At 41.2% G+C, this 22,948-nt stretch overlaps 2 protein-coding genes across 2 annotated transcripts in view; one reads left to right on the top strand and one right to left on the bottom strand.

Annotated features, from left to right (window-relative positions):
• Window positions 1-17,720, bottom strand: part of LOC143291232 (fumarylacetoacetase-like) — a 28,498-nt gene extending 10,778 nt beyond the window's left edge. The window contains exons 1-9 of the mRNA XM_076601006.1: window positions 17,577-17,720; window positions 15,421-15,531; window positions 13,255-13,376; window positions 10,888-10,937; window positions 9,876-9,966; window positions 7,910-8,007; window positions 4,583-4,735; window positions 3,250-3,380; window positions 1,481-1,556 (exon numbers count right to left, since the gene is read on the bottom strand). Coding sequence (XP_076457121.1) covers window positions 1,481-1,556; window positions 3,250-3,380; window positions 4,583-4,735; window positions 7,910-8,007; window positions 9,876-9,966; window positions 10,888-10,937; window positions 13,255-13,376; window positions 15,421-15,531; window positions 17,577-17,657 — 913 coding nt within the window. The 5' untranslated portion in view covers window positions 17,658-17,720. The remainder of the gene's footprint in view (window positions 1-1,480; window positions 1,557-3,249; window positions 3,381-4,582; window positions 4,736-7,909; window positions 8,008-9,875; window positions 9,967-10,887; window positions 10,938-13,254; window positions 13,377-15,420; window positions 15,532-17,576) is intronic.
• A 218-nt stretch (window positions 17,721-17,938) lies between these two features.
• Window positions 17,939-22,948, top strand: part of LOC143291005 (methylcrotonoyl-CoA carboxylase beta chain, mitochondrial-like) — a 40,448-nt gene continuing 35,438 nt past the window's right edge. The window contains exon 1 of the mRNA XM_076600593.1: window positions 17,939-18,076. Within this exon, the coding sequence (XP_076456708.1) occupies window positions 17,939-18,076 (138 nt within the window). The remainder of the gene's footprint in view (window positions 18,077-22,948) is intronic.

The following is a 22,948-nucleotide window of genomic DNA, read 5'->3' as shown; positions in this document are numbered from 1 at the left end:
TTTACGTGTATGACCGTTTTTACCCCGCCATGTAGGCAGCCATACTCCGTTTTCGGGGGTGTGCATGCTGGGTATGTTCTTGTTTCCATAACCCACCGAACACTGACATGGATTACAGGATCTTTAGCGTGTGTATTTGATCTTCTGTTTGTATATACACACGAAGGGGGTTCAGGCACTAGCAGGTCTGCACATATGTTGACCTGGGAGATTGTAAAAATCTCCACCCTTTACCCACCAGGCGCCGTCACCGTGATTCGAACCCGGGACCCTCAGATTGACAGTCCAATGCTTTAACCACTTGGCTATTGTGCCCGTCAGGGTGCTATAATCAAATTCCAGCCCAAACAGTCGGGACAGCAGTTGCCTCCTCTGATGTTCTGATGGTCATAGCTGGACATGACTGACGACAGGTGCAATTGCTGAGTGGTTACAGCGTTGGACTTTCAATCTGAACTACGTTAATCAAACTGCATTATTCAAAGTATATTAATCATACTACATTGATCAAACGTTATTCAAACCACATTCATTAACCCCTAGACAGCTGGTGATGTGTGCTTGTCAGTGAAGGGGGTGTTGCTCAACTGATGTGGGACTGAAGTAACAGGTATTTGTATTTGTATTCCTTTTTATCCCAACAGATTTCTATGTGTGAAATTTTGGCTGCTCTCTCTGGGGAGAGCGTGTTGCTTTGCTACAGCGCCACCCATTTTTTGGTATTTTTTCCTGATTGCAGTTATATTTATTTTTCCTATCGAAGTGGATTTTTCTACAGAATTTTGCCAGGAACAACCCTTTCGTTGCCATGGGTTCTTTTACGTGCGCCAAGTGCATGCTGCACACGGGGCCTCGGTTTATCATCTCATCCGAATGACTAGCGTCCAGACCACCACTCAAGGTCTAGTGGAGGGGAAGAAAATATCGGCAGCTGAGCTGTGATTCGAACCAGCGTGATCAGGTTCTCTCGCTTCCCAGGCGGACACGTTACCTCTAGGCCATCACTCCACATGTCAGGACGTCGGTCACGGACTTTTTTTTTAATTTGGACTTTTCACTCTTGGAATTGTATTAATTTTGTCCAGTGAAATCAACCACACCACAGAAGTTGTTTGTTTTGTTGTTGTTGTTGTTGTTGTTTCTCTCTCTCTTTTCAAATTCATGTCACACTTATATAATATCATCAGCAGTCAAGGGGGTCAAACATTAACTCTCTCCATACGAACGGCGAAAGAGGACGACGTTAACAGCGTTTCACCCCAATTACCACCATCAAAATATTACAAGCGGAAGGCTCTTACACTGAAGGGGTGAACGTTGACAAAGAATACCACAATTCTGACGACGGAAGCTAAAGGTTGGGTCATTGAGACACCCACTGGACATCCGAGGGGTCTGTGTAGAGGAGAAGAGAGGACTGGCCGTACTGAGTGAGTTAATCAAACCACAGTAATTACACACGGAATCAAGGCGGACTCACAGTTCAGCGCCACCTCCAGTTTGATATCAAAGGTGTAGTTGTCAGTGTGCTGCAGGTAAGGCAGAGGGGTCGGATCCTGCAACAGAGAAAGGAAAGGAAAACCATGATGAGCACAACAGCCCAGCAGCTGCGGCACTAGACTTTTCTTCAGAGGGTGGCGGGGGAGGGGTGGGGGGCTGTGGGGGGGGGGGGGGGGGGGTGGGGGTGGGGGGCTATCGGGGGAGGTGGGGGGGGTGTGCAGTGAATTCAAATCCACTGTGTCTAGGGCTTGGCACAGGAAGGCGGGGCCCAACCCTCTCCTTCCGCCGTTATAACCTTCCCCAGGTACACCATTCACAACCCTCTCCTTCCGCTGTTATAACCTTCCCCAGGTACACCATTCACAACCCTCTCCTTCCCCCGTTATAACCTTCCCCAGGTACACCATTCACAACCCTCTCCTTCCGCCGTTATAACCTTCCCCAGGTACACCATTCACAACCCTCTCCTTCCCCCGTTATAACCTTCCCCAGGTACACCATTCACAACCCTCTCCTTCCGCCGTTATAACCTTCCCCAGGTACACCATTCACAACCCTCTCCTTCCCCCGTTATAACCTTCCCCAGGTACACCATTCACAACCCTCTCCTTCCGCCGTTATAACCTTCCCCAGGTACACCATTCACAACCCTCTCCTTCCGCCGTTATAACCTTCCCCAGGTACACCATTCACAACCCTCTCCTTCCGCCGTTATAACCTTCCCCAGGTACACCATTCACAACCCTCTCCTTCCGCCGTTATAACCTTCCCCAGGTACACCATTCACATCAGGGTGGAGTGAGGAAAACTGAGAGAAAAGCGGCTTTCCCCCATGGGCCACAGCACCATGCTAAAACTAGGACTCAAACCCTGATCGCTGGTGAATGCTGTATCACATGTCCAAATGTCCAACGCCTTACCGATCCTATCACGATACCTGTGATGCCTGCGCAAACAAATCTAAAAACGCAGCTCAAACCTACTCGGCTGCATCTTTTTTTTTTTTTTTTTTTTTTTTTTTGGTCTACCCCAAACCCTAACCTTAATCCTCCTTTCGGCTGTGATAACATCTGGCCATAAAGACAGCCAACCTTTGACTAAAAAAACCAGGTGAGTGACAACTGATGGTTTACCTGTCCATCAAATCAAACCACGTTGCTCATAACCCAGCCAACCACAAGGGGCCATTTCAGGTCCGACACCCCCCCACCCCCCCCCACCCCCACCCTCCACCCCCCATCATTTCTTAAAACCAGTCAAAGAGAACACGAGATAATGTTAAAAGGTTGAAAAACAACAGCACCACAACAAAAGCCCACCAGTCCCTAGAGGCCAAAATAAGCCCAGCTGTCCCTAAAGGCCAAAATAAGCCCAGCTGTCACCAGAGGCCAAAATAAGCCCACCAGTCTCTAGAGGCAAAAATAAGTCCACCTGTTGCTAGAGGCTAGAATAAGCCCACCAATCCCTAGAAGCCAAAGTAAGCCCACCTGTCACTGGATCGAGCCGGTAAAGGCCAAACTAAGCCCACCAGTCACTAGATCGAGCCAGTAAAGGCCAAACTAAGCCCACCTGTCACTAGATCGAGCCGGTAAAGGCCAAACTAAGCCCACCTGTCACTAGATCGAGCCGGTAAAGGCCAAAATAAGCCCACCAGTCCCTAGAAGCCAATATAAGCCCACCGGTCCCTGTAGGCCAAAATAAGCTCACCCCTCACTGGCAGCCCAGGTGACACAACAAGCGACAGTTTACCTGCAAAGGGTTGGGGCGGGCGAAGGGCAGAAGGGCGTCCATGGTCACCACCCAGGGGGAGATGGTGGTGCCAAAGTTCTTGCCCAGGAAGGGCCCCAGGGGAACGTACTCCCACTTCTGGATGTCGCGCGCTGCGGGAAAAGAACACGCCCCCGTCAGTGATTTCCGACATGCTGCGACATTTGTGTTGCTGAATAATGATGATAATAACAACAATAAGAAGAAGAAGAAGAAGAATGACAATAACAATGGGCATTTCTAATGCAATCTGCCTCCATAGCACCGGGGCCCAGAGTGCTAACAAATAACATTAATAGTTTGAACACTGCAAAAGGGAATAAACAATCGCTATTCAGCTTCACATTATTTTATCGTTCTGTTTGTCTTAGAAACACGCTATAAAACATCAAAGATTTTCCTTCTTTTTCTTCATTTGTGGAGTGATGGCCTAGGGGTAACGCATCCACCTAGGAAGCGAGAGAATCTGTGCGTGCTGGTTCGAACCACGGCTCGGCCGCCAATATTTTCTTCCCCTCCACTAGACCTTGAGTGGTGGTCTGGACGCTAGTCATTCGGATGAACAAATCAAACTGCACGCAGGAAAAAATACAAAAAAAAAATGGGTGGCGCTGTAGTGTAGCGACGTGCTCTCCCTGGAGAGAGAGCAGCCCGAATTTCACACAGAGAAATCTGTTGTGATAAAAAGAAATACAAATGCAAATTCATGGGCTGCAACTCTCATGTTTACTCATGTACATAAACCAGGCTTTTATGTGTATGACTGCTTTTACCCCCAACATGCAGGCAGTCATACTCCGTTTCAGCCAGAGCGTAAAAACTGAATGCTACAATCCGTGCTTGGGGTGGTGAGTCTTGTCAAGGTCTTCAGCGTCGGCGGAATCATGGTGGACTGCCGGTGGAGGGACGTGGTGGCGCGGTCTCCACTCCAGGAAAGACACTTAGTCAATCTGGCTCCGCGACTAAGCCATTACTGTCATCAATAGGGGGCTTAGTAGGTGGCGTCCTAAGTACGTTTAATCAGAACAGGCACTACCGAACACCACCGAAGTGACTCAGCAGCAGTGCAAGGTCTCCTCAGGAGTGTGGCCTCCTGACGACCTAACATCGATGGTCCCCTGTGGACTGCTGTTGCTGGGATTACGACAGACAAAATCAATACAGGTGTGGCTGTGCATGGGGGACTCGGAATGAGCACAGGTTGGAGTAATGCCAGTGAAACAGTGCAGATGATGGCGCAGCAAAACAAGACAAAACAAAAAAACCACGATGCATCAAATGATGCCAGAAGGTCTCCAGCAACCCAACTACGCACCGCTCCAGTCGTTCATGAGCACCATGCCGAAGATGTAGTCCTGAGCCTTGTCCACGGGCACCCTCTCCCCCATCTGGGTGGCTGGCCCCGTGAAGAAGGCCATCTCCAGCTCTATGTCCAACAGCTTGCACGGGCCGAACACCGGGGGCTTGGCTGCCACCAACAACAAACAAACATATATAGAGAGAGAGAAAGAGAGAAAGAGGGAGAGAGAGGGGGAAGGAGAGAGAGAGAGAGAGAAAGATGGAGAGAGAGAGGGGGAGGGAAGGAGAGAGAGAGAGAGAGGGAAGGAGAGATAGAGAAAGAGAGAGAGAAAGAGGGAGAGAGAAGGAAGGAGAGAGAAAGAGGGAGAGAGAGAGGGAAGGAGAGAGAGAGAGAGAAAGAGGGAGGGAGAGAGAGAGGCAGAAGGAGAGAGAGAGAGAGAAAGAGGGAGAGAGAGAGAGAGAGAAAGAGAGAGAGAGAGAGAGGAAAGGAGAAAGAGAGAGAGAGGGAAGGAGAGAGAGAGAGAGAGCGAAGGAGAGAGAGAGAGAAAGAGGGAGAGAGAGAGAGGGAAGGAGAAAGAGAGAAAGAGGGAGAGAGAGAGAGGGAAGGAGAGAGAGAGAGAGAAAGAGGGAGAGAGAGAGAGGGAAGGAGAAAGAGAGAAAGAGGGAGAGAGAGAGAGGGAAGGAGAGAGAGAGAGAGAAAGAGAAAAGTTGAAGTCGAAGTCAAAAAGTTCTGAAGGGGACACAATAAACATGAGCAATTCACACAAATTTGCAGACTGGCTTGTTTGAATAGTAATGTGCTGACAGAAAAACATAATGGAACTATATTGTTAACAACTTATAAATTCAGTAATGTACTGACAGAAAAACATAATGAAACTATATTGTTAACAACTTATAAATTCAGTAATGTACTGACAGAAAAACATAATGAAACTATATTGTTAACAACTTATAAATTCAGTAATGTACTGACAGAAAAAGATAATGAAACTATATTGTTAACAACTTATAAATTCAGTAAGCTACTGACAGAAAAACATAATGAAACTATCTTGTTAACAACTTGTAAATTCAGTAATGTACTGACAGAAAAACATAATGAAACTATATTGTTAACAACTTATAAATTCAGTAAGGTACTGACAGAAAAACATAATGAAACTATCTTGTTAACAACTTATAAATTCAGTAATGTACTTATAAATTCAGCAATGTTCTGACAGAAAAACATAATGAAACTATATTGTTAACAACTTATAAATTCAGTAATGTACTGACAGAAAAAACATAATGAAACTATACTGTTAACAACTTATAAATTCAGCTGAGCATAACAGTGTGCGGCTTAGAAGCTTCGTATGAGGAAACACAGAAATTCCTTGCTACTGATTCATTTTGATTTGCCATCAGCAAAGCAGTTCTAAATAAAGAAGGGTTTTCACAATATTTTTTTGTGGGATATGTCGTAAATCATCAAAAGCTGGACCACAAAGCAGAAAAAATGTTGTTTATCTTCATTTCCATTCTTACATAAAGGACATAACAAATTTACGTCTGAAGAATTTCTACACCGGTAACAGTGTTCTGTGATATCTGCCATTCCACACCTAAACCTTGTCATTAGACACTTAATATGTCTGTCAATGTCAAACAAAAGATACTGTTCACAATTCACAGACGTTTTAAACGTTCGGTAAAAAGAATGTCACTCACTGCTCTGTACATGCTCGTCCCAGTTTTGCCATCTCTTATCTATCAATCTTTGACGTAGTTCTTTTAAAAAGACATTTACATCTTCACCACCTTGATTCATCCAGGCAAAGCCAAATCCATTTTGAAACAATAACATCCCTGAGAGAGAGAGAGAGAGAGAGAGAGAGAGAGAGAGAGAGAGAGAGAGAGAGAGAGAGATTCAGATTCAGATGTATTTTGGTCATAGGCAGTTGTATTTGTATTTGTATTTCTTTTTATCACAACAGATTTCTCTGTGTGGAATTCGGGCTGCTCTCCCCAGGGAGAGCGCATCGCTAAACTAAAGCGCCACCCATTTTTTTGTGTTTTTTCCTGCGTGCAGTTTTATTTGTTTTTCCTATCGAAGTGGATTTTTCTACAAAATTTTGCCAGGGACAACCTTTTTGTTGCCGTGGGTTCTTTTACACGCGCTAAGTGCATGCTGCACACGGGACCTTGGTTTATCGTCTCATCCGAATGACTAGCGTCCAGACCACCACTCAAGGTCTAGTGGAGGGGGAGAAAACATCGGTGGCTGAGCCGTGACTCGAATCAGCGCGCTCAGATTCTCTCGCTTCCTATGCGGACGCGTTACCTCTAGACCATCGCTCCATACATACACATCGACGAAAGGGAAGATGAATGGGGGGAAGAGGGAGTTATGTACAAACTAAAATTGTTTTCATACTTTTTTTTTCTTATTAAATATGAGGTCATTTTCCAGACTGAATATAATGTTAATTCACTGCACGTCATACATTTTAAAACTACCAATAACATTGACATTCAAGGTTCAATGAAAATACGATATACACATTTCTCAGGGTGGTATTGACAAAATTCATTAATTGGATTGATTTGATGTCTCCTTTCTTGAGAGAGAGAGAGAGAGAGAGAGAGATTTGTATTCAATTGGGGAAATCAAAAATGGGATGGGACCACATATTGATATTGCACCCTGTGGTTAGTTCAGTTCAGTTCAGTTACTCAAGGTGGCGTCACAGCGTTCAGATAATTCCATATATATATATATACATATATACGCTACATCACATCTGCTAAGCAGATGCCTGACCAGCAGCGTAACCCAACGAGCTCAGTCAGGCCTGTGGTTGTACTTTGTATTGACACACAGTTTAAATAAGTGTTGTGGACAGAGTTGACTGTACATAAAAAAGATTTCCCCCCCCCTAAAATTACGTTTAATCTGACATTCTTAACCATGACCCACCAGTGCAGACTCCCCCAGGGGTCTGATTCCTGTCCTGTGGAAAATACTGGTCTGTCCAAGTGGAGATATTGAAAGCAGTCGCGGCTAGTAGCTTCCCTTAGCTTAGTATATTACCTCCCTTCTGTTTAGAATGAAAAGAAATATTATAAATACTTACCTACTTCTTTTATTGTTTGGTTTTCCAGACGTGTATTTCAAGAATGCATCATGGTGAGAAAGAGAAACTCATTTCAAACTATTATCTTCCACTATTTTGGAAAAAAAAAAAAAAACACAACCAACAAACAGAAATCATGATCACATACAAGCATGAAGTTTTCCACCAGACAATATAACGAAATGTGTTTGCAATGCAAGGGTTCATAAATTATTGCTCACTTTCGTCAGGTCTCATCTGGCCGGAGGGGCGGCGGATCGGAGTGCCGGAAACGACCACTGAGGAGGCTCTGCCGTGGTAACCCACTGGTAAATGGGTCCTGTGTAGAGAGTGCCAGAAATAATGTTGGTGTTGTGTTGTGCTGTGTCGTATTGTGTTGTAGTCTGCTCCGCTGTGTGGTGTTGCGTGGTGTGGTGTGTAGCGTGGTGTGGTGTGGTGTGGTGTTGCATGGTGTGGTGTGTAGCATGGTGTGGTGTGGTGTGATGTGATGTGGTGTGCTGTGGTGTGGTGCGGTGTGGTGTGGTGTGGTGTGGTGTGGTGCAGCGTGGTGTGGTGTGGTGTGGTGTGGTGTGGTGTGGTGTGGTATGGTGTGGTGTTGCATGGTGTGGTGTGTAGCGTGGTGTGGTGTGATGTGGTGTGGTGTTGCATGGTGTGGTGTGTAGCATGGTGTGGTGTGGTGTGATGTGATGTGGTGTAGTGTGGTGTGGTGTGGTGTGTGGGGTGGTGTGGTGCGGTGTGGTGTGGTGTGGTGTGGTGTGGTGCAGCGTGGTGTGGTGTGGTGTGGTGTTGCATGGTGTGGTGTGTAGCGTGGTGTTGCGTGGTGTGTTGTGGTGTTGTGTGGTGTGGTGTGGTGTGGTGTTACGTGGTGTGGTGTGGTGCAGCGTGGTGCAGCATGGTGCAGCGTGGTGTGGTGTAGTGCGGTGCAGTATGGTGTGGTGTGGTGTGGTGTAGTGTGGCGTGGTGTGGTGTGGTGTGGTGCAGCATGGTGTGGTGTGGTGTGGTGTGGTGTGGTGTGGTGTGGTGCAGCATGGTGTGGTGTGGTGTAGTGTGGTGTGGTGTGGTGTGGTGTGGTGCAGCATGGTGTGGTGTGGTGTGGTGTGGGGTGGTGTGGTGCAGAGTGGTGTCGTGTCATGTTGGTGTTCGTTTTTTGTGGTGTGTTGCACTGCATTGCATTGCGTTGTACCGCACTGCAATGCATTGTATTGCACTGTATTGTATTGTACTCCACTGCACTACACTGTACTGCACTGGAATAAATTGGATTGTATTGTATTGCACTGTATCTATAATTGCATTGTACTGTGCTGCACTGCATTGCATTGTATTGTACTATACTGTATTGGATTGGATTGGAGTGGATTGTATTGTATTGTATTGTATTGCTCTGCATTGTATGGTAGGGTAGGGTAGGGTATGGTATGGTATGGTATGGTATGGTATGGTATGGTACGGTATTGTGTTGTATTGTACTGTATTGTATTATATTGTATTGTATTGTATTAATGTTCGTCACGACAGATTTTTTTTTGCATGAAAACCAGGCTGCTCTCCCTGGTAAGAGCGCATCACCACACTGTAGATCCACTTTTTTTGTTTTTTTCTTTCCCTGCCGGCAAGTGCATTTGTTTCAATATCAAAGATGAATTCTGCCAGGTGTAACCCTTTGGTTCTTCTATGTGCGCAAAGTGCATGCTGCTCTCGGAACCTCAGCCTATCATTTTCATCTGAAAAAACTGCTGCATGCTGATGCTGCTTGCATTCTCTACAATGCTGACTATCTCATCTATATTAAGACCAATCCTCGTCTTGGGACACATTTTGCAAAAAAAAAAAAAAAAAAAAAAAGAAAGCATTTTTAGGGATATCATGTGAATGCCATTGTCATTTGTTTTTAGTTAGCAATGGCAGTGCATAATACTATTTTGACACTAATGTAGCAGAAATTCAATACAACAAGGAAATGAAAACCTATTTATAACCCAAAGAAAAATTGAACACATTCAATTAGAAAAAAAAAAAAAAAAAATGAAAAATACCAAACTGCTAAAACTGTTGAAATTTGATCAGAAAATAAACATATTAAGGTGTAAATGAATGATGCCTTTTACACTTTCATGTCGTCTCCACTGTCGTACTGAACAATCTTGCATGATACAAAATATACAATCAATAATGAGAACAACTCACCAATTAGGCATCAGGGCATTTTCTGATCCCCTGAACATTGTGCCAACATTGAAGGCATGGTTCTTGGAAGAGTAAAAGTCAGTGTAATCCCCTGGAAAAAAAAAGAAAAAAGATTTAACTAAAATCAGAATCAGAAAGAAAATCTGTCCAGTTTATCTCAAGAGTATCATTTATCTGTTGTTGTCTATAGCCCAGCCTACCACACAGGGCCCTGTAAAGACTGAATAACTGTAAAAAGAAAAAAATAAAATAAATAAATAAATAAATAAAATTAAAAAAAAAAAAAAAAAAATCAGTCCCACAGAACCTGAAAAAAACCAAAAAAACACAAGAACAAACAAGCAAACAAAATACCTGGAAAATAAAACCAGACATACGCAGAGCCACGCCCACAAACCCAGAACTTGCCCCCTGATGCCGACCTCCATTTATCTATCGTCTCATCCAAATGACTAGCGTCCAGACCACCACTCAAAGTGTCAAGGTCTAGCGGAGGGGGAGAAAGTACAGGCATTTGTGGGGATCGAACCAGGCCACTCACATTCTCTCACTTTCTACGCGGATGCGTTACCACTTGGCCAGCACTCCACTCCACTTCAGGAACTCACACATCAGTAAGCTACAAAACAAACACAGCACTGGAAACAAACAAACAAAAAAAATAATAATAATACCAGTGCTCTTTTTTCCCCACTCTCCTGTAATACAACCCAATTTTCGTGTTTCATTCCAAACGCTCATACACACAAAAACATCTCAGTACCAACCTCAAAAGCCATCTTCCATGTATCTGTTATCACATTCATTTTTTCTAATTTCTACCAATGATTATTATCCAATATACAGCAAGTAATGCTAATAGTAACAGACAATACCAACACAGGCATGAATCGGAGAAATTTCAAATATATAACCTAACTGGATTTTCTCCTATATTCCATTAACCATATTCTCTATCCACAGACAACGTTCAGTTCAAGAGACGGAGGGTCAAAATGTAAATGGTGCTCACCAATCTTGGCTGGCAGATGCATGGTGGCGCTGGCCTGGGGAACAAAAGCTCTGCACACACATCACACTTCCATGTATGTAGCTGAGGAATGCGTTATAGATGTGTGCGACCTTATATATATATATATTTTTTTTTTTTTAATCAATTTTATTTGAGTTTTTGTTCAATTATCTAATCATTAATTTAATGATGTATCCCCCTTTTTTTGACTCACTTGTGTAAACAAAGTGAGTCTATGTTTTAACCCGGTGTTCGGTTGTCTGTGTGTGTGTGTGTGTGTGTGTGTGTGTGTGTCCGTGTGTCTGTGTGTCCGTGGTAAACTTTAACATTGATATTTTCTCTGCAAATACTTTGTCAGTTGACACCAAATTAGGCATAAAAATAGGAAAAATTCAGTTCTTTCCAGTCATCTTGTTTAAAACAATTCTGAACCTCTGGGATGGGCACAAACATTTTTTTTTTTTTAAAGAAGCCAAATTACTCACAAGTGAGTCAAAAAATGAAGCCTAATTATATGCAAACTGCATTTACTGTTATATTTATAATTTTTGTATTCTCTAAACTTGGCACTTTGATCTGATATTCTGACACAACAAGAAGAGCAGTCATTATTATCATTTTTTGTTCAAACAGGAACTTCTTTTGCTAAGCATGGAAGTTTTATTTATCTGCAAGCGTTTTGGTGCAGATAGTAAAAAAGGGAAATTACTCTGTAATTAATGCTAGGGGACTTAATTTGCTTTAAACTGATCTTTCTCATCTTAAACATTACATTTTGAAATTATACTCAATACATAAAAAGTTTGTGTTTTACTCTCAGTGTACAGGGCTTTCACTATGTTCATTTGCCCAAGTGGTCTTTTTCGGAAAATACTAAAATCAATACGACGAGTGGACTTTACAGATCTGTTGGCTGAGCCCTGAAGTTCATGGGCAAAAATCAGTTGTGTACACATATTTATACACATTCAAAGCGCGTGCTCATATTCTTTGCGAACGCGAACGACGCCATTTTGTTTCAAGTTGTTGACCTGCCCGTTCAATCCAATATTCAATGGACAATACACGATAACATGTGATGGAAAGTTGGAGAAGGAGACCGTCAAATATTTATTCAGAGAAAGATTTGTGAACGCCTCATCACATACTGGATTATGCCCCAAACTGCCATAAAAATATCCACAGAATCAGTCGGAATTCACAAATTGTAAACCATGCGAGTTAATACCCTTGAACTGATCACGATGAAACGAAAAAATTTCCAGTCTTGAATTTTCTCAAAATGAAGTCCTTATCACTTCTTACGACGTTTAGAAGTACTTGTACCAGTGTCTGGGTTTATTCCAATGTACCTTTTATTTACCTGTGTGCTAGCTGAATCGGTAGCGTAAGCAGCACTGACTTGAAGTTGTGTACCTTATGAATGGAGAGTTACCACTCTTTACTATTTGTATTTTTGTATTTTTTGTCACAACAGGGTTATCTGCATGAAATTTGGGCTGCTCTTCCCGAAGAGACTGTGTCACCCCTGTGCAGCATCAGCCTTTTTTTGTTTCTTTTCTTTTTGACTCACTTGTGTAAACAAAGTGAGTCTATGTTTTAACCCGGTGTTCAGTTGTCTGTGTGTGTGTGTGTGTGTCCGTGTGTCTGTATGTCTGTGTGTCCGTGGTAAACTTTAACATTGACATTTTCTCTGCAAATACTTTGTCAGTTGACACCAAATTTGGCATAAAAATAGGGAAAATTCAGTTCTTTCCAGTCATCTTGTTTAAAACAATATTGCACCTCTGGGATGGGCACAAAAAAATTAAAAAAAAGAAGCCTAATTATATGCAAACTGCATTTACTGTTATATTTATATTTTTTGTATTCTCTAAACTTGGCACTTTAACCTCTTATTCTGACACAACAGCAAGAGGAGTCATTATTATCATTTTTTGTTTAAACAGGAACTTCTTTTGCTAAGCATGGAAGTTTTATTTATTTTGCAAACGTTTTGGTGCAGATAGTAAAAAAGGGAAATTACTCTGTAATTAATGCTAGGGGACTTAATCTATCACAAGTAAGTCTTGAAGGCCTTGCCTCTCTTGTTCTGTATGTAACTGTATTTGTTTAACTATAAAAGCAGGGGCTTTTGGCAGAATTTTGCCAGGGACAACCCTTTTGTTGCCATGGGTTCTTTTACATATGAATATGTATATATAAATGAATGGTTGTAAAAACAGCTGTGTACCATATCATGGTGATGTGTTTCAAATGATTATGATACACATTGTAATCAGCTTGTGTCATTTTTTTTCTTCAAAGTTTCTCTCTTTTGTTTTATTATCTATATCATCAAATTTTTGCTCGTTATCACATAATCACCTGGCTCTCAAGTCTGCGTTGTCCCGAAGGACTGGTTCTGAGGCAGACAGAATTCTCTGTAAGGTAGTTCGAGCTTCTTGCCATGCTGGTCGGCCCAGTGCCATGAAAGCGTTGAGAGTGGGCTGGAAAAAAAAAGGAAAAGAAATTGTACATGATTGTGTGTGTGTATGTGTGTGTGTGTGTGTGTGCGTGCGTGTGTGCGTGTGTGAATGTGTGTGTGTGTGTGTGTGTGCATGTGTGTTCAAGAGTTCATCTATGCACTAATGCATGTATGTGTGTGTGTGTGTGTGTGTGTGTGTGTGTGTGTGTGTGCATGCGTGTACATGTATGTGGATGTGTGTACACACATGAGACTACATGTGTGCTCACATACACCTATAAGACAGAGACAGACAGACAGACAGACACAGACACAGACACAGAGAGAGACAGCAAAGGAGAGAGAAGGATGAAAACAACACAGAGAGAAAAAAAAAAAAACCCTTCCCTCCATCTGTCTGTCTGCTACTTGTTGCTGGGGAAACAAAAGACATAGATCTATAGACAAATGCACACACACACACACACACACACACACACACACACACACACACACACACACACACACACACATGCTGACACACCTGCACATGCTCTCTCTCTCATATAGCAAAAGAAGAAGGCAGCAGAACAGTCTAAAAGGCATACTGACCAGTGGACAGAGATGCAAGCCAAGAGAAATTCTGGAATGAAAGGAAGACAGACAGAAAGAAAGAATGAATGAATAAAGGAAAGAAGCTTTGAATAAAAAATTTAAAAAATTTAACTCATATGCAATGCAGGTCAAAACATTACCATTATCTCACTAAAGACATGCTGCTGTGAGGCAGCAACAGATTGAGAAAGAAAGAAAGAAAAAAAAAAAAACAAGCACAGGTGTTACAGGTGCAAACGTTCCCCTTACCTGATCAAAGACATCCTTCTCTGAAGCAGCAACAGGTTGAGAAAGAAAGAAACAAACAAACAAACACAGGTACTGTAGGTGCAAACGTTCCCCTTACCTGGTCAAAGACTTGCTTCTGTGAAGCAGCAACAGGTTGAGAAAGAAAGAAAAAAAGAAAGAAAGAAAGAAAAAAACAAACACAGGTATTGTAGGTGCAAACGTTCCCTTTACCTGATCAAAGACATCCTTCTCTGAAGCAGCAACAGGTTGAGAAAGAAACAAACAAACAAACAAACAAACACAGGTACTGTAGGTGCAAACGTTCCCCTTACCTGGTCAAAGACTTGCTTCTGTGAAGCAGCAACAGGTTGAGAAAGAAAGAAAAAAGAAAGAAAGAAAGAAAAAAACAAGCACAGGTGTTACAGGTGCAAACGTTCCCCTTACCTGATCAAAGACATCCTTCTCTGAAGCAGCAACAGGTTGAGAAAGAAAGAAAGAAAGAAAGAAAGAAACAAACAAACAAACACAGGTATTGTAGGTGCAAACGTTCCCCTTACCTGATCAAAGACATCCTTCTCTGAAGCAGCAACAGGTTGAGAAAGAAAGAAACAAACAAACACAGGTACTGTAGGTGCAAACGTTCCCCTTACCTGGTCAAAGACTTGCTTCTGTGAAGCAGCAACAGGTTGAGAAAGAAAGAAAAAAAGAAAGAAAGAAAGAAAAAAACAAACACAGGTATTGCAGGTGCAAACGTTCCCCTTACCTGATCAAAGACTTGCTTCTCTGAAGCAGCAACAGGTTGAGAAAGAAAGAAAGAAACAAACAAACAAACAAACACAGGTATTGTAGGTGCAAACGTTCCCCTTACCTGATCAAAGACTTGCTTCTGTGAAGCAGCAACAGGTTGAGAAAGAAAGAAAAAAAGAAACAAACAAACACAGGTATTGTAGGTGCAAACGTTCCCCTAACCTGATCAAAGATTTGCTTCTGTGAAGCAGCAACAGGTTGAGAAAGAAAGAAAAAAAGAAGAAACAAACAAACAAACAAACACAGGTATTGCAGGTGCAAACGTTCAGTTTCAGTTTCAGTTTCAGTAGCTCAAGGAGGCGTCACTGCGTTCGGACAAATCCATATACGCTATACCACATCTGCCAAGCAGATGCCTGACCAGCAGCGTAACCCAACGCGCTTAGTCAGGCCTTGAGAAAAAAAAAAAAAAAAAAAAAATCAAACGTTCCCCTTGCCTGATCAAAGACATGCTTCTGTGAAGCCAGCACAGGGCCATCGAACAGGTCTTTCACCACGCTGAGGTCCAGGACCTGCTCGCCAATGGCCACGCCGATCCTGTGCGTGCTCTGGACAGACGCATGAACATGTGCACAGTCAGAATCAATTGTATTGTACATTAGTATTTTGTCGTATTCTATGGTATTGTATTGTACTGTATTGCATTGAATTATGCTCCAGACATGTGAACATGAACACAAACAGAATCAATTGTATTGTATTGTATTGTATTGTATCGTATTGTATTGTATTGTATTGTATTGTATTGTATCCTGTCATATTGTACTGTATTTCATTGAGCTGCATTGTACTGTATTGTAAAATTTGTATTGTATTGCAATGCAATTCATTATATTGTATTGGACTGTACTGCAATGCATTACATTGAATTGTATTGTACTGCATTGCATTGCACTGTATTGTATTGCATTAAACTTTTGTCACAACAGATCTCTCTGTGTGAAATCTGGGTTCCTCTCCCTGGGCACTGCTACTGTGAAACTGAAAATGACACCTTTCTGGGGGATTTTTTAGGACTACAAGCCAAATTGTTTTCCTGTCAAAGCGGATTTTTTTTTTTTTTTTTCACAGACCTCTATGCCAGGGACAACCCTTTCTTGTGTTGGGGGGTTCTTTTACGTGTGGTAAGTGCAAGCTACACATGGGACCTTGGTTTATCATCTAATTCAAATAACTAAATACACTGAAACATGGAGAAAGGAGATCAGTGTGGTATAGGTTTGGAAGGCAGTTATTACCTTTTTATGGTTTAACTTTAATTGTGGGTTTGCTTGTTTGGTTGTTGTTGTAGTTGTTTTGTTGTGAGTGTGTATGTGTGTGTGTGTGTGTGTGTGTGTGTGTGTGTAAGAAAGAGAGAGAGAGTGTGTGTGTGTGTAAGAGAGGGAGAGAAAGTGTGTGTGTGTGTGTGTGTGTGTGTGTGTGTATGGTGTGGTGTGAAGTGGTGTGGTGTGGTGTGGTGTGGTGTGGTTTGTGTGTGTGTGTGTGTGTGTGTGTGTGTGTGTGTGTGTGTGTGTGTGTGTGTGTGTGTGTGTGTGTGTGTGTGTGTGTGTGTGTGTTTTCTGACAAAAAAAGAAAAGTAACAAGGCCTGAGAGAAGAGGTCCAAAATACAGAACAATGACTGATATCCTGACTCGTCAGGTTTCTTTTGTCACAGTGAAATGGCAGCCTTCACTGACGTGCATACTTGTCAGCAACAGTCAAGAGGTTAAACATGTCTGTACATTTGGGCCATATGCCGGTAAAAAGCAACAAAGTGGGATGCTTATCTGCCTTTGGTGTTTGTTCGAGAACGTTTTTTTTTGTTTTGTTTTTTGTTTGTTTGTTTTTGGTGGTGTTGAGGGGAAGGGAGGGCGGGGATATACTGACCTGGAATTTGTTACAATGTGTGTGTGTGTGTGTGTGTGTGTGTGTGTGTGTGTGTGTGTGTGTGTGTGCAATATGTGGGTTGGGAATTAGGAGTTAGACATACGGAGAAAAAAACAACTAGATTTATGGGTCATTATGCAAATTTGTATGCACAAATAATTATGGATAAATAATGCTCCCCTCATGAATTAACCTGCAAGGACAGATCTACACACACACACACACACACACACACACACACAGAGGGAGAAACATGTGCTGGCATGCACACACACCATTGGCTCCTAAAGTATGTGCATTATATTACATTATTAGCATGTTATGCATGGACTCATGGTCATCTATATGTCATGGAACTAAAATTTATTGTAAAAAGAATTATATGAAATGACTTAATGATATACATGACAAGTATAATCCTGGCTATTAATGTTACAAGTTTTACTTTCTATTAAATTTTCTGAATTGGGAAACTTCTGCTCATTGAAAGAGTATTGGACACAATGTCATGCAAATACTTTCTGCTGGCACGCCCGTCAGTTTAAACACTTTTGTAATAAATAACGATACTAAGAGACAAATAAAAAAAACTTCATCGAATGTTTGACCCAATTCAAAATCTTCAAGGTCATGGAGGCGTGTGCGCTTCCAGCGATATTTGATTGGCTGAATCAATACATTTGCAGACGGCAACATGTTTGCTGAAAATATTCAAAACATTCTCACGTTATCAGGAGTGGAAAACACGCCATATGGCAGGTTCTGGATTGGGAAATGGCTGTCCGGAGCTACACTGATGAAAGACATTTTTGAAAGTCGCAGAAAGGGAAAACGTTCCTCTCTTGTTGAGTTGTTGATACAACACGTGTCAACGTGATTTATATACAGAGCTATCCGTCAGAAACACTTTCGTATCTGTGTGCGCAGTATTTATGATTTTATTTTTTTGACAGCGGAGTTAAAAAAACAGAACGTGCTACTTAAGTAGTTGGTGTGTATCCTCTCACAAAGAAATTGTTTGATTTTTGCTGTTTTCATAGTATTTATGACATTAAAAGTAGGGGAGATAACTTTGGTAACTTGTCAAGATGGCGAGCTTGAGGTTGTTTCGATCTTGTCGGCTGTTACGTTTCAGTTCCGTACGCATTTGTGCCGTACGCCCATTTCATCAAGACGATGTTGCACCGATTGGCTCAAAGGTTGACAAAGATTCTGATGAATACAAGGTAACTTTGTTTGTTTGTTTGTTTTTATACATATAATATTGTTGTTTTCTATTAATCTGTGTGAGCTTTGCCCTTCAGCTTCAGGCCCGCAGAACGAGTGGATGAAACAAAATTTAATGGTCCAAATAGTAACAGATTCAAGCGCGCATATTGAAGACAGTAATGGCATTTTCATCAAAAGTCCTAAATTTGTGAAAGGGGCAATCCTCACATTTGGAAAATCCATTGAAACCGACCACTACCAGCGTTGTCATAGTGTTTTCGGGTGAAGTCTCACCCGACCGTCAGTGGAATAGCCGCTGTATTTGGTTTTGAAAACCACCACCACCCCTCCAAGGCCACCCCTCCAAGGCCACCACACCACACCACTCCACTACAGCCAGCCTATCATCAACAAACGAAACAAATATGCAGTATATATGCTGGAGCCAGTGGAGGATATTAATAATCAGTCTTAACTAGATCTATATCTGACTGTTTAACATTGCATGATTTATCCAGTCATCAAAACGGTTTATTAAAAGCATGTTTGTACATTTCATAGCTTCAGGATTGTTACTGGAACATTTGTTTGCTTTTCAATAGATCACAGACAAAATCTCTTTCACTCATGAATTAGAAGTTAGGCTCAGGGGATCTGACCACACAAAAAATACATGAATAACTAAAAATAACTTCAATAAGAATTACTTTGCTGCGTTTGCAATCGTTTTTTGTTGTTGTTTTTTTTGTTGTGTTGTTTTTTTGTTGTTTTTTTGCATTCAAAAAATAATGATAATGATAATAAGGGGTTCAGAGAGAGGGAAAAAAAAAGAAATAAAGTGAAGCAAGCAAAGAAAGAAACCATCACCAAGGTTGAATTGAGACTTTTCTTTATGCAGGCCCTCAGTCTCCTTGTCACTGCTCCACACAGGCCAATGTTTACATGCATAATATAAACTGTATACAGAATGTGTGTGTGTGTGTCTGTCTGTCTGTGTGTGTGCATGTGCCTGTGTTTGTGTTTATACTTTTGAGCACACAGGCAACAGTGTATTAAGAAGGAAAGAAGAATGAGACACACACACACACACACACACACACACACACACACACACACACACACACACACTCAAAAAATCATCTAGAGGGTTCATTTACTTTAAACACTGATCAATAAGATATAATGTTTCACTTTAAGTGAAAACTGTCTTGAATGCTTTTTTTTTTTTTTTTTTTAATTTTAAAAAGTGGATTTTTGAATACACTGTTTGCGAGTACATTGTCAGTGCTGCACCTGACACTGTCAGACTGAATGAACAAAAGCAGACAACAAAGTGACAGCTGGTTGCACAGTGTATGACTACATGGTCAAGTGTCCTACTTGACTCGTTAATCAATTAGACTGAACAAGTCAGAGCAGGCAGTATATGAGTACACAACGTTGTACAGGCTAACACTGTAATTTACCAGAGTGAATGAACAAGAGCAGACTACAAAGTTACAGCCAGTTTTTCACCTGACACATAAATTTACCAGAGTGAATGAACAAGAGCAGCCAACAAGGTCACAGTCAATGTTGGACCTCACACTTTAATCTACCAGAGTGTACAAACAAATTTATTTGCTTATTTATCATCATTGTTGTCTTATTTATTTAGTTAGTTAGTTGCTTAGTTTTTTTATTATTATTTTTTTTTATTATTATTCTTACTACTACCTTTATATATATATATATATATATATATTATAATTATTATTTATTTATTTATGTAAGCTCATCTATTATTTATTCACCTTTTTTTTTTCTTTTTTTTTTTTCTCAAGGCCTGACTAAGCGCGTTGGGTTACGCTGCTGGTCAGGCATCTGCTTGGCAGATGTGGTGTAGCGTATATGGATTTGTCCGAATGCAGTGACGCCTCCTTGAGCTACTGAAACTGAAACTGAAACTGTACGAACAAAAACAGACAACAATGTTAGTTGTTACACTCAGTGTTGTACGTGACACCAATTTACCAGAGTATAGCAATGTGAACAAGAGCAGACAACAAGGTTAACAGTGTTGGACCTGACACTTTAATTAATTTTACCAGAGTTTATGATCAAGAGCAGACAACCAAGCCACAGCTGATGCACAGCATGTGGAGGTAATCAAAATGCTCTGATGTACTGATCAGACAGCTGGTGCGTGAGTGAAAATATTGAGAGCAGAAATTAAAAGTCAAAATTAAATTAAATCCATTTGAATTGGTGCCAGAAGGGGATAGTGAAAAAGGATGGGAAGGGGGAGATTTATGTGGATGGTGTTGGGGTATGTCACACTCACAGGCTGTGTGGTTTCAAAAAAGAAGTCTGTGTATATATGCTTCAGTGAATGGGAGAATTAGGAGAAACAAATGCTGTCATCATGTCTTTTTGCCTGCCTATCGCTTCCCCCCCTGTCTTTTATAAAAAAAACTTTTGGTTACAAGTCTTTCTGCCATAACTGTCTTTGTCACTGTTTCTGGTCTGTGTGTTTTGTGTTGGTTGTCTTTCTGTCCTTTACTCTTTATCTCTGCCTCTTGTCTGTGTTTGAGCTTATCTCAATATTTGTAGAGGAGGTGCAAGGTAATGTGTGTGTGTGTGTGTGTGTTGGAGCTCATGTACGTTTATATGTATTTGACTGTGCTTTCATATCTGTGAAACTGCATGTTTGGTGCATTTCTGTTGTGCATGTGTGGGTGTGTATGTGAATGTGTGTCTTCATGTTTTACATTTATTCGCTTATTTATCACCATTGTTGTCTTTTTTTTTTTTGTTGTCTTTTTTTTTAAAATCATTTTATTAGTATTACTATTATTATTACTACTACCTTTTTCTATATTAAAATTATTATTCATTTATTTATTTATTTATGTAAGCTTATCTATTATTTATTCCCCCGTTGTTTTTTTGTTGTTGTTTTTTTTGTGTGTCTTTTTTTGTGTGTGTGTTTTTGTTTTGTTTTTGTTTTTTTTTTGTTTGTTTGTTTTTTTCTCTCAAGGCCTGACTAAGCGCGTTGGGTTACGCTGCTGGTCAGGCATCTGCTTGGCAGATGTGGTGTAGCATATATGGTTTGTCCAAACGCAGTGACGCCTCCTTGAGCAACTGAAACTGAAACTGAAACTGTCTCTGCCTTGATCTGTTTGTCCATGGGTCTTACATGATGCATCAAATTGAACCAGGACATGTTGGTTGTTTTGTTTTTTTTAATGATTGTTTAACTTTCTTTGGAAAAAAAACAACAAACAAAACTTTAAAGCCTGAAAGTGTTAGATATATATTATGTGTATTGTAACTTGATTATACTTTACAGCAAAGGTAGGATGTGGGAAAGTGAAGTATACAACCAGTATTCAACCAGTAATCAACCAGCCATGCCATTATTTTTGCTATCTGACATCAAAAAGTTTATCCACTGCCACAACAAGCACAGGGTTTATCTAATGCAAAGTTTACAGACTGTCAGTTTCTTTATTCCCAAACACCTCAAAAGCAGATTAACTCACTCAGTACGGCCAGTCCTCTCTTCTCCTCTACACAGACCCCTCAGATGTCCAATGGGTGTCTCAATGACCCAACCTTTAGCTTCCGTCGTCAGAATTGTGGTATTCTTTGTCAACCTTCACCCCTTCAGTGTAAGAGCCTTCCGCTTGTAATATTTTGATGGTGGTAATTGGGGTGAAACGCTGTTAACATCGTCTCTTTCGCCGTTCGTATGGAGAGAGTTAACTCATTAATAACTGTCACTTGTTTTTGTTACTCCTGCATTCACTTCAAAGTATGTATTGTGCAGTTAGCACATATGGACAGTTTTCAACATCATAATGGGCTGTGGACAATGTATGTGTTGGTGCCGGTTTTTTTATTGTGGATGTACATATGTGTAGAAGAGAGTTTCCTTACTCAGAACTGAACAATAGAACTTCTGTGAGTGGACTGTTTCACACCACTTACCTCAGCAAAACTGATGCAGGAAAGCTAATGCCAGTGTATGCCATTGATATCACATAGATATTTCATCTAAATTGTTTTTTTTTCTGAACCTGTTACAAGATTTTTCTTTGGATTATATGAGTATATTATATAATAATGAGTATATAACATGTAGATAGGTGGATGTTTGTGGGATGTGATGTGGGTGGGGCATAATCACAGCTGGAACACAGATACACACACGCATGCACGCACACATGCAGACACACATGATGGTGTATTATTTCCAGCTTTGGCTGTTGACGAAACATGGGTTGATTCCAGATTCGATATAAATTCATATCGTCACGGTATCATTCTGGATTTAATGTGTGACAGTGACACGAATGACACCATTGCTGTCAAATCTGGAGCCTGCAGATTGAAGTTCTGTCATAATGGAGGAGCCAGAGAGTGCTGAGCAACAGATGATGTGTTAAATAAATATTTAGTTAAAGCTGAAATGTAACAGCAGTAGTGCGTCCCATGTGACATCATCATGTCAGGGAAATTATGTGTGACCCAGAACGTTCGCAATCAGTGGCAGCTTACTCATGGGTGCATGTGCGTGCGCACATGCACACACTTTCTCTCTCTCTCTCTCTCTCTCTCTCTCTCTCTCTCTCTCTCTCTCTCTCTCTCTCTCTCTCTCTCTCCTTTCTCTTTCTCACTTAAGCACACAAATATCACTCTAACTCAAAGGGAGAAATTATAAAATCGAAAAACAACATACACACTATATAATATGCATACTCACAGTCACACATGTAAGCATGCACTGTTTAGAATGCGCAGTCATATGCACACACACACATTCTCCGTTTCACACACACAGACGCACACACACACACACATATGTATGGACACACACACACACACACACACACACACACACACAC

This window comes from Babylonia areolata, chromosome 16 (genome assembly GCF_041734735.1).
Source record: "Babylonia areolata isolate BAREFJ2019XMU chromosome 16, ASM4173473v1, whole genome shotgun sequence".
Taxonomy (NCBI): Eukaryota; Metazoa; Mollusca; class Gastropoda; order Neogastropoda; family Buccinidae; genus Babylonia; species Babylonia areolata.
The sequence above is the reverse complement of the archived record's forward strand: the minus strand, read 5'-3'. Positions and strand labels throughout refer to the sequence as shown.